This window comes from Cotesia glomerata, linkage group LG4, assembly GCF_020080835.1.
Source record: "Cotesia glomerata isolate CgM1 linkage group LG4, MPM_Cglom_v2.3, whole genome shotgun sequence".
NCBI lineage: Eukaryota > Metazoa > Arthropoda > Insecta > Hymenoptera > Braconidae > Cotesia > Cotesia glomerata.
The window spans coordinates 18696277-18709486 of NC_058161.1; the positions used below are offsets into that span (position 1 = coordinate 18696277).

The following is a 13210-nucleotide window of genomic DNA, read 5'->3' on the forward strand; positions in this document are numbered from 1 at the left end:
GACTCCAACCCGGTACCCGACGCACGAGGGCCCTATACCATACCGCGACGCTACGCCGATGATGAGCGACCTCTTACTTCAAGATACTTATAAGCACAACCAATGTTCGGCTTGCCTAATTTAAAACAAATAAGATTCGAATTGGGCTAGCCTAATTTCGAAAAGCCAAGTTCGCTCCAAACTAGCAAAACTCCGGTTATCGTTACTTGAAACCAGTTCGGCGTTCCCATGATATATCAGACTTAAGGAATCCATGAAACTTTCCTAGTTACGTTCAAATATGGCAAGCCAAACATTTCGTTCTGTCTACCTTGGTTTTTATGCGGTATAATCTAGGCAAGCCTAAGTTAGGTAAGCCAAACTTGCCCCGAATTGGTTTTTCGGCATATGCCTCACTGAAATTTCTAGTCGGGTACATGAGACACCATATTTATATGTACAATACACAAATACTCTCATAAATACACACTTTTATATGTATAGAACTAAAAGGCTTAACCTTGGAAAGACTTAAAGCCAAATATCTTCTCCCACTCCGTTTTAGAGTACTTTGGCAAGAAACGCCGAAGTTCGTCAAACGTTTGGAATGCCTAACTAGCAGGAAATTATAAAATCCAAAGGTGTACGGAAGTTCGGTTTGCCAAACTTAAAAGTAATTGGGGCCATCTATGGTAAGACAAAGTTTGGCGAATGTTTGGAATGCCTAACTTGCAGGAAATTATAAAATCCAAAGGCTTACGAAAGTTCGGTTTACCAAACTCAAAGGTAATTAGGGACATTTATGGCAAGCCAAACTTCGGCAAATCTTTGGTTATCGTTACTTCCAGCTAGTCAGGCATTCCAAAGGTTCGCCGAAGTTCGGCTTGCCATAGATGTCCCAAATTACATGCAAATTTGGCATGCCCATCTTCGTTTTGCCTAACGTGGATTTAAGAAGGCGCAAATTAGGCTTGCCTAAGTTAGGTAAGCCAAACTTGCCCCTCACTAATTCTTCGGCATTCCTCACTACAATTTCTAGTCGGGTAGTTGAAGAGTTGTACAACTACGATACTTTGGGTTGCTTGATGAATTCAAAATTGCACTATTTAGATTCTCACCTTTCACACTTTCCTGAAAATCTTGGCGATTACAGTGAAAAGCAAGGCGAAAGATTCCATCAAGACATTAGTGTAATGGAAAATCGTTATCAAGGAAAGTGGGATATCAATATGATGGCAGATCATTGTTGGACACTGAAGACAGATCTACCTGAGAAAATAAGAAAGCGAAAGAGAAACCCGTTATGTAGATCATTTGAAGATAAAAGGGTTAGATATAAGCGGAGAACGAATTAAAATTAAAAAATAAACGGTTTTGAAAAGATTTTTTTAAAGAATTAAAATTTTTTGAGGATTTAGGTCAAAAAATTTAAAATTTATATTCCACAGATCGGATAACATGTTAAAGATTTTTTATTTTTATTTAAAAATTGATTTTTATCATACCGGACTTGATTTATTTTGATTTTCAGTGGTTTTTTGCCATTTATTTAGATTTTTAGAGATGTCTGAGCCATATAAATTCGAGATTTATATTCGGCGGATTGAAATACATGAGAATCATGATTGATCTAATTTTATACAATTTTATTTAACACAATGTCTGGAATTTTTTGCTATTTTTTGCTTTTTTTGCAATTTTTCAGGGTTTTTTGGAATTTACTTAAACTTTTAATGGCTGATGGTCTAAATAAACTTCAGATAAGTATTAACCGCGCCAAAATATATAAAAATCATGCTTAGTTTAGGTCAAAAAAAAATTTTAAATCGCCTAAACAGCCGATTTTCGTCATTTTTTTCGGTTTTTTAAAGTTTTCTCGAAAATTTGACGGTGTACGGGTCAAACTGATCGCAAATTCAGCGGGCCGAAATACATGAAGATATATGGGTCCCGTCAAAATTACTGACAACTTTTTTTTTTGTATGCCGGTGTTATTTTACACAAATAAATTTATTTATTTGAGATAAAGATATCGTTTATTAAGTGTATTTATTTTAATTAAATCTTTAATTGTTTATAGTTAAGAAAATCATTTTTTAATACTTTAAAATCATATATTTCAATCAAATCAGATTTGTTAACTATAAACAAATGTGATATTTTCATGGCGGTAAAGAAATCATGCTTTGTAATATAGTAAATAATATCTGAGATATTTTTAGGGTTATCGAAACAATGAGGAACAGTTTATTTCTATAATTTCTATTAGGGTAATTTCTAATAAACTAAAATTATTAGCTAAGAGTTGGATTTTTATAGTTTTTTTTCCATTATTAAATTCATTTAAAATTTATGTATGTATATAAAATTAGTGAATTGTAACAGGCGAGGATAAAGGTATTAAAATTATTACAACTCAAATAGCGACAAACGACTCAAAGGTCTTTTGATTTATTTCAAAGGAGATTTAGTAACTATTAAAAAATAATTTTTTAATGAAATAAATAAGCAAATTAAATTAAATAAACCAAAACAAAATAGTATTTGGTTAAAAGTAATCCATATTTAAATAAAACAAAATTTGTTACTATTAATTACGTATTTTTAAGTTATTTTAAATAAATCTACAAATTTAAGGAGATCCACGTGAAGCAGTAAAATTTTTAAAACTTCCTAAAAATTTGTAAATTCAATCTACGTCGCCTAGTAATTAATAAAAAAAATTAGAAAAACGGTAGACCCTGAAGGCCATCCGTGCAACTTCCCGCTCATTTCATACCTAGGTGCTTCAATTGTACTAATGATGTTTTTGAGCTCTCCGAGTTCAAAAATACTATTTATGTGTTATTTTGAGCTCTCTGAGCTCAAAGAGATAACTTTTTATGCTTTTGAGCTCTTCGAGCTCAAAGGTCTAATAGAAGTTTGATAAAACACAATTTTTCAAATTTTTAAGCCGCAATAAATTTTGAATAAATGGACCGATTTTTACGTGGTTGGCGGCGATCGACGTGGTTTTTTATGTTCAGAGCTGATTAGTTTTTAGAATTGATCGGTAAAGCCGTTTAAAAGTTATTCCAAAAAATGTCGGAGTTTTGTTGAAAAAACACTTGTTTCCAAATATTTCGTCGAGAATATCTCTCGAACCAATCAACCGATTTTTACGTTCTTGGCGGCGATCGACGCAGTTTTTTAAGTTCTAAAAATTATTTTATTTCATTAAAAACGATCCGATAAGAAATGTCGAAGTTATGTGAAAAAAACACTTTTTTCGGTTTTCTTTCGTTCACGCTATCTCTCGAACGAATCAACAGATTTTGACCGGATTAGCAGTGATCGACGTGGTTTTTCAAGGTTAAGGGCGGATTAGTTTTTGGAGTTAATCGATCGAGCCGTTTAAAAGTTATTCCAAAAAAACCACTTTTAAAAATGATTTTTTTCTTATTTTTAACTTCCCGCTACGAAAATCGAAGATTTTCAAAAATCGGGAAGTTATTGTTTTCACCCCGTTTTGCAAAAATCGAGTTTTCATCAGATCTCGACGTTTGAAGGTCACAGGGAGCTTCCCTGACTATCCCCGCGAGGTTGTCACGGCGTCTGTATGTGTGTTTGTGTGTGTGTGTGTGTGTGTGTGTGTGTGTGTGTGTGTGTGTGTGTGTGTGTGTGTGTGTGTGTGTGTGTGTGTGTGTGTGTGTGTGTGTGTGTGTGTGTGAAAGTATGTGAACCGCTTATAACTTTTGAACGGCTTGACCGATTTCATCGCGGTTGGTGCCATTCGAAAGGGCTTGACCAAACTTAGATTTTGGAAACTATTTGGACCGATTCAGATCAATAGATTTTGAGAAATCTTCAAAAAACTGAAAAAAAAAATTTTTTCAAATGTGGTTTTTTTGGAATAACTTTTAAACGGCTTAATAGTTCAATTCCAAAAACTAATCAGCTCTTAACCTCAAAAAACCACGTCGATCGCCACCAGTCTGGTCAAAATCGGTTGATTCATTCGAGAGATATTGTGGTTTAAAAATTCAAAAAATAGTGTCTTATCAAATCTCTATCAGACTTTTGAGCTCGAAGAGCTTTAAAGGATAGGAAAGCAATCTCTTTGAGCTCGGAGAGCTCAAAATAACCCAGAAATTGTATTTTTGAGCTCGAAGAGCTTAAAAACGTCATTGGTGCAATTTTAAGCGCCTAAGTATGAAATTAGCGAAAAGTTGCAGGGATGGCCTTCAGGGTCAACCGTTTTCCTAATTTTTTTTGAGATTTTTATAAATTTCTCAAAATCTATCGGTCCAAATCGGTTCAAATTCTCAGGAAATCTAAGTTTGAGGGAACCGCCCCCCCACACACACACACACACACACACACACACACACACACACACACACACAGTCACACACACACACACACACACACACACACACACACACATATACACACACACACACACACATATACAGACAGACAGACATAGTGACAACCTCGCGGGGGTAGTCAGGGAAGCTTCCTGTGACCTTCAAACGTCGAGATCTGATGAAAACTCGATTTTTGCAAAACGGGGTGAAAACAATAACTTCTCGATTTTTTTAAATCTTCGATTTTCTTAGCAGGAAGTTAAAAATTAAAAAACAGTAAGTTTCCGGGATATTTAATTAAATAAATAGGTTTGAAAATTTCAATTTTTACATGTCGGTAAATGGAGATTCCACCAGCCGTGTATTTGGCTGAGAATTTAATGCAATTAACGATTTTAAGAAAATTTTATTTTCTTTGAATTTGATTGAAAAAATAATAAGCTTTCGATTAAAACAATAAAAAAGTAGCTTTCCGAACGTATTACGGGGATATTTTATATTTTTTATGAAAAATCACAAGGAACTTCCGTTCTTCAAAGTCTTGTATACAAAAAAAAAGTAAACTATAATATTCACTCGGATTCCGGTTAATTTTTATAGTTTCAAACTGTAAAGCGGACATCGGGGTGGCAAAAATATAAATATTACAGAACTTAATGTAGAAAGTATAAAAGCCACAATTTATAACTTGATATCCAAAATAAGTGATTAGTAGCTCTCACTATAGTAAATAACGACTCTTTCATCTTTAAAAATTACAGTTTCAAACAGTAAAAATTGCCATTTCAATATATAGTCGATATTATGAAGAGAAGGGGAACTCAGATGAAAGAGAAGGGGGTCGCACTTTGGGAGAATTTAACATTTCAAACAGTAAAAATTATACTTTAAAATATACATTTTACCAGTCCAAACAAGTCAATAATTACAGTTTGATTTTTAGCGTTGCGTTTAAAATTTACCATTTTACTTTGTAAGTATTGACGATGCTTGTGTTAGAAATTTACTAACTTTATTTTATACTTTTTACATATCATAAGATCATTTTTTAGCTACGAAATAATAAATATCAAAGTCTGAATTTCTTAATTATTATACTTTAACATTTTAGACATATACATAGCGAATATTACTGTTTGAAATAGTATTTTCTTCCATGTAAAGAGTAAATTGTAACGTTTAAATGGTAAATATTATATAGTGAATAGTAAAATCACGATTTTACTGTTTGAAATGGTAATGTTTAGCAGTTGATCATTACTTATTATAAATCGACTGTTATTTATTACAGTTTACTTTTTTCCGTGTAGTCAATTAAATGTTAATAATTATTTAATGAGTCAATTTTTCGGAAATTTCCTCAAAAATGTTATTAATTTATTTAAAAATTAATTTTGAGATAACAAAATTATTTCTACGTATTACTTTTTATGGACATTCTTTACACTAGGCGAGTACTTGGATCTTCTTAAATCAAACTATTTTCTCAGTATAGCTGCTGTAATAATTTCTTAAAATTTTGTTTAGTTCGCTGCTACAGTACTTGGTTTGGCGGCGTGTTTACCACAGATTTTTTTATCTTACAATAATGGACCGAATATTATAATTTCATCTTGGGACTCCCAAGGAAATCATTACGAGACAATAAATAAGAAGATTGAAGGCATTCCTCTTCAATGGACTGTTGAATTCGTCAATCCTGTCGACAGACCAAGGGAATATACAGTTAAAAATTTTCTAAAGCTATTAGACCATACTAATTCTTGGATTCTGAAGCCGTACTCTATAGATCCGAGAAAACCATTCGATTCTTGGAATGTTCGGATCCGAGTTCCAGTCTACTGGCGAACTAATAGAATCCTCCAATTCTCAGGACAGGAGAATAATTTCTATGCGAGTTTCTTACTCAATACTGATATCGCTAGAGTTCAGGTTGTTTCATCACATTCCAAAGACATTCCATCAACCAGCTTTTCGGAATTGCTGACGATAGATCCATCATTTCCGTTGTCATTGACGTACAAAAACAACACGCTCACGGTGGGATTTACCGCCCGACATTATTAGCTACCTTAGTTTTCCTATTCACGATTAAACGTTGAAATAAGTCTCAAAATATTATTGTTTAATATGTAAAAATTTAAATAATGTTTGTTTAATAAATTTTTCTGGGATTCAATACTTTTAGTTCTTCTTTAGATAAAAAAAAATAACTTCATTCAAGAAAAATATTTTTGCTCCAAGAAAATTATTTTGAAGAGAGCTAGTTGTCTTATTTCAAGAAATTCTTGTCTTGATTTCATGTTTCTTGGAGTGAGAGATCTAACCACTCCGATCGATAACATTTTTACGAGGCTCAAGACTATATTATCTTCGATCGATACAAGTGAATTCTTTATTAAAAAACGATTGTCTTTAATACAGAATAATTTTATTTCATTTTAAAAATTATTGATTGTTGATTCAATAACAAATTTTTTTTATTCATAATGTTATAAGTATAAGTCAGAAAAAAACTTTGAAGTAAAAAAATTTGTATTTCTCTATATGCCTAAAAATATTTATTATACAGAGAATAGCAAAAATACAAAAATTATATGCTTAAAACAAGTAAAATAATATGTTAATTTTCGAGTCGCGCCATACTTGGAACAAGTCGGTAATATCTTGAACCAACGTTACCGTCTATCTTAATCCAAGAGAAAGAAATTCTTGGACGAATTTGTATATATCTTATTTTAAAACAACCAAGTTTCTTGATTCGAGAATCAATTTCTTAAATTAAGAGAATTGAATTACTTAAAAGAAGAATGACATTTTGAAGAACAAGTTTTTATTGAGTTATTCATTCCATAACTAATAACGCCATGCTGAATAACTCGAGCATCATTATAATATCGACCTGTTGGTAAAAGTGGACCACCACTGTCGCCAGAAACTGAATCTTCGCGGTTTATACCGATAGCGCATATCTCTTTGTACCAAATAATAGTACTACTGGGTCCTAAGGCTTCGGTACATTTTTTAATAGGAAGAGGCTGTACGTCAACCCTTAAAAGTTTCTTACTAAGAATATCAAACTCAGTGGCGCCCCAGCCGGTCACTGTTAAAGATTTGTAATCCATCTTTTGATTTTGTTCAATTGGCAAACAAATAGGCTTGGTATTTATTGGCAGAAAGTCTATATTTTTGTGCAGACGTATCAATCCTACGTCATTCCGCAGCGTTGATAGCTTGAAGTCAGGGTGGAATTTTGTGCTCTGCACAAGAAATTCTTGATATGAATCGTCGGAACACATGATTTCCAGGCCATCTTTATCGACGTCACAGTCGCGTTTCGTACTCCAGTCATGCTCTCCGACTCGTACTCCGATTAGAGTTCGACCTACGAAAAAATATTGTTAAGGAGGTTAGTGCGTAACTTATGAATCAAAATAATGTTTAAATTTTTTTTTACTTTCAGTCTTCCCAATATTTGTCAAGATTCTTTATCTTAATTTAAAATAATTTGAACAATTTAATAATTGATGATTTTTACTTATTTAATAAATTGACTTTCGTATTTATTAATTGCGGGATTAAATAAACAGATTTGGCAATAGCGCGTTTGATTATACCCATTACAGAGACGTGGATGAGTGTGTCAGTTAAATATTTCTCTCTCTGTAACTATATTTCTATCCTTTTTTTTTCTCAGCTGTTGACGCGACGTTGCCAAATCTTTATTCGAATAAATAGCTGATGATAAACGAGTCAAAAACATTAAATTAAACTTTAAATATTTCAAAAATTATATCGGTCATGTATTATTATTAAATTTTTTTTATATTTTACAATAATCCAAGTTTCTTGTGTATAGTTTTTTATTCGTAAAAGTTGGGAAGTTAATATTGAAAAAAATAATTAAAGTCTCGACTAAAGTTTGTCCGCCATAAGAGCCCGTGTATAAGGAGATAAAAAATGTGATTTTTGAAATTTAATATCTAAGTAACTAAACGGTGAATCTTTTTCAAATTTTTGGATTAAATAAATGACATATTTATTTATACGTATACTTAATTTCAAAGCTCAAAGTTAGAAAGTATTTTTCACATTAGATTCGCTCGAACCTCTTTAATAAGATCTAGTACCTAATCTGCAATTTTGGTTCAGATGACAAAACACTTACCTGACGGCAAATCCTTGATACAATGAACTGCTGTCAAAATATACCTTTTGTTGATAACTGTCCCACCGTACCCAAATTTTTTCTTTCCCTGGTGAAGATAAATTAGCAGCGCCATCCATAGGTGATCAAATACACCTGCAATTTTACCTCTTTATACTTTAGCTTCATTCACCGGACCACAGAGTTCGTGGTCAAGTAATCTCAAATTAGGATGATTAGACATATCTGGTGGATTTGGAACTAATTCTGACGCTTCTATTGTCAAAAGTTATCTTATTTAACGGAATCTGTACAGCATACAAACGGCATTTATCCTTCTAGTCCACATTGTGATTGACGAAGAAATCTCAAAGTAGCATCCGACAACGGTTTTCTACCTTTGAGAATATTCGCTATCGAAGGACACTTTGCTACCGGAATGCAAACACCGATTTCTTCACGTGGTGTTTCGCAACTATCTTCTGTAAGAAGTCATTTAGAATATTAGTTTTTGATTTAAAAGTTCAGTAACGCTTAATTGGTGAAAAAAATAGTTTACTTACGAGCATGAATAGTTATTAAAACATAACTGAATAATATCAATAACTTCATACTGTTTTTCTGATGCGTATCTTCTAGTTCTATTTGCGAATGATATATTAAAGTAAAATGATCGCAAACTCATATCTATCTGTAATAGCAATGTCAGTCTAGAAATAATCTAAAAGTAAACTTCGGATCACTTAAATTTAATGGTTTTAGTGCCCTTCAAATTTTGTAAAGGAAATAATGAGTTTATTAGGTACAAAAGTAAATCTTGTAATGTAATTTTAATGATACTATAGCCGAGTCTACGGTGAAAGTTAAAATTCACCGTGAAAATCATTAAGGTATTGAATTTCGGGCGTTTCCAATTTTTACTATTTGGAGAAAATAGTGTCCATCATTATCATGATAATAATAATTATCAAAATTATAATAAATGTTAAATTTTAAAGGCGTGGGTATAAGATATGACCCCCACAGTGCAAAATTAGGATATGCAAGAAAAATCAATATGGTGTTATTTGTTTAGTTAAGAAACTATTCCTTGAATCGGTTATCGAGGGTGACCGTCCCTTTTTAGGTAGATTTCTTTAGAAATCTAACTATTGTATTAGTCCTCAAGGTGAAATTTTTACCTGATTTTGCTATCATATATTATAATTAGTCGAGTACACTGTAAAAAATTTGCGGAGTGAACGCGGAGTGAATGAAGAGTGAATGATTTTTAATTGATTCACTCCCAGTGGGAGTGATATTTACTCCGAGGAGTTAATTTTTATTAATAATAAAATTTACTCCGCATTCACTCCCAAAATAAATGAATTTAGAAATAAATAAATTTTTGTAAAGAAAATATATTTATAATCCCTTATGATATTTAATTATTAAAAATTTGATTTACTATTTTTAATAATATTTCATTTTAATTATTATTATAATGTTTTTATTTATTTTTTTTTATAAATTAATTATAATTAAAAATTGTCAAAAAAAATATGTATGTATATATATACTAGCGGACCCGACAGACGTTGTCATGTACACACAATTTAGAAATTTTAGGAATGAGCTTGTATAGTTAAAAACATCATTAGTTAACAATATGCAATGGGCATTCTTCAATAATTTACATTTTCGTAAATATAAGCCCATTCTGATTTTATACTCATCAAGAGCTTTCATTTAAGTACCCCCATGCATTTTTGATATATTTTATATATTTATATATTTCACAAATAACATATGTATATAAAATATATAAAAAATGTTATGTGGATACTCAAATGAAAGAACTCGATGAGTGTAACATCGGGATGAGCTTGTATCTTTCAAAACTTCAATAATTAAGAAATGACATTGTATCTTGTCAGCTAATGATATTTTTAAAGATATAAGCTCATCCCGGTGTTACACTCATCAATACCTTTCATTTGAGTACCCACACCAATTTTTCATATATATATATGAATATATGAAAAATATATCAAAAATGCATGTGGGTACTCAAATGAAAGCTCTCGCTGAGTGTAACATCGGAATGAGCTTATATCGTTAAAAACATCATTAGTTAACAAAATACATTATCATTCGTTAATTATTAACATTTTCATAAATATAAGTCCATTATGATTTTATACTCATCGAGACTTTTCATTTGAGTACCCACATGAATTTTTTCATATATCTTATATATATGATATTTATAAAATATATGAAAAGTGTATGAGGACAGTCAAGATCAACAACAATTTATAAATAAAAAAATCTATTAAATAAACATTTTTTCGTGGACTGAATTGTGAATCTCAACCATTCTGGAATCTACCGGAAGACACACAAAAAATTTCATTAAAATCGGTCCAGCCGTTTAGGATTAGTTCAGTGACAAACACACGCACAGAAGAAATATATATATATATATATATATATATATATATATATATATATATATATATATATATATATATATATATATATATATAAAGATTAATTTTGAGATTTTTTTTGTGGAACGAAAATTCATCCTTATTTTATTTATTTTAAAAACTCCGAACGCGGATGTTTTTCAGAGTGAAATTCGAAATCACTCCGAAATCACTCTGAAATCACACCGCAAATAAAAACTCCGGATTCCGAGTGATGGGAGTGAAATGGGAGTAAAATTAACTCCCGATTCATTCCGGATTTTTTACAGTGTAGGTTCCAAAAATACCATTGGTTAAAAAATTTATATATGTATATATATATTAGGGTGTGTCAATTTTAGGCGACTTTTTTTTTTCAACGAAAAAACAGGCTGAAAACTTGCATGAAGGTGAGAACAGAAGCCTGTTCAAAGCGAAGCTCTTAATATTAATATTTAGAGGTGTCTGTCCCTAATTTTTCATTTCCCATTTAAATAACATAGGAAAAAAAATTCTTTTTTTTGTTTATTTTTCTAGCTCGGCATACGCACCTCATATATATAAGTCAATAGCATATTATTGTAGAGAATTTAACGCTCTACAAAAAAAGTCTCTTACACTTTTATCATAAAGACAGCCGTTCTAAAGTTATTCAGACGTAAACTTCTAAATGTATAAAATTTTGATTATTCAAGTATTAAACTGATACAAATTAATTTATTACTGTCTTAAAAATTATTATTATGTGGATAATTGGTTCTAATGCGCTAATATTTTCATAAAGCTAAAAAAAAATTACTCATATATCAAATTTTTTTCTTCTTTATTTCATTTACTGTAAGAAAATCATGATCCGAGTTGAATTAATTAAATTTTTGAAAAGTTTCACGGAATTAACAATTTATTACTCTACACGGAGAGAAAAGATAAGATTGGAAAATCAGAAAAGTGCACGTCTCATAACGCTCATTTATCACAAAAAAATCTGGAAAAAGGTTGACCCTAAAGGCCATCCCTGCAACTTCCGCTAATTCCATATCTAAGCGCTTAAAATTGCACTTATGAAGTTTTTGAGCTCTTCAAGTCAAAAGTCTGATAAAAGTTTCATAGAACACTATTTATTGAACTTTCGAAGTGCAATAATTCTTGAATAAATTAACGAATAATCATTAATAATAATGTATATCATTAATAATAATCATAATAATAATTTTCTTACAGTAAATGAAATAAAGAAGAAAAAAATTTGATACATGAGTAATTTTTTTTTAAGCTTTATGAAAATGTTAGCGCATCAGAACCAATTCTACATATAAAAATAACTTTTAAGACAGTAATAAATTAATTTGTATCAGTTTGATACTTGAATAATCAAAATTTTATACATTTAGAAGTTTACGACTGAATAACTTTAGAACGGCTGTCTTTATGATAAAAGTGTAAGAGACCTTTTTTGTAGAACGTTAAATTCTCTACAATAATATGCTATTGACTTATATATATGAGGTGCGTATGCCGAGCTAGAAAAATAAAAAATAATAGTTTAAAAAAACTAAAAACACGCTTTTTATAGAAAACCAAACTAAAAAATAGAAAATAAATTTAAATTAAGAATAGTGTTAAAAATTTCAATAAATATAAATTAATAATAGTGTAAATAAAAAATATATTTTATTTTAAAAAAGCGTGGGGTGCTTTTTAAGATATCAAAATGATAATCACTCTACTCATATCTGTCAATAAAATATTTATAACTATTGACACCATGCACCCCACGCTTTTTAAAATAAAATACATTTTTTATTTACACTATTATTAATTTATATTTATTGAAATTTTTAACACTATTCTTAATTTAAATTTATTAAAATTTATTTTCTATTTTTAGTTTGGTTTTCTATAAAAAGCGTGTTTTTAGTTTTTTAAACTATTATTTATTTTTACTTTTAGTTTGGTTTATTTATAAAAGCGTGATTTTTAGTTTTTAAACTATTATTTGTTGATTATCAAAAATATTCAGGCGCGCAAATTACCCACGGAGAGTTACATACTGACAAACTGACATACAAGTGAAGCTAATATAAAGCGTGTAAAAAACCTACGGAGGAAAACACCTGGTTTCGAAATATAACTTCGGGATGGTCATCAGAGGATTCCGGGTTGATGTACGGGTTTATCTGTGCCATTCCCGATGAAAACCTACGGAGGAAAACACCTGGTTTCGAAATATAACTTCGGGATGGTCATCAGAGGATTCCGGGTTGATGTACAGGTTTATCTGTGCC

At 30.7% G+C, this 13210-nt stretch overlaps 1 protein-coding gene across 1 annotated transcript; it reads right to left on the minus strand.

Annotated features, from left to right (window-relative positions):
- Nucleotides 1–7123: 7123 nt before the first annotated feature.
- Nucleotides 7124–8611, minus strand: LOC123263917 (melanization protease 1-like). The gene is made up of 2 exons (XM_044726963.1): nt 8497–8611; nt 7124–7713 (listed from the first exon to the last, which is right to left on the minus strand). Exons 1-2 carry the CDS (start codon nt 8609–8611, stop codon nt 7124–7126), a joined length of 705 nt encoding a protein of 234 aa, XP_044582898.1.
- Nucleotides 8612–13210: the final 4599 nt, after the last annotated feature.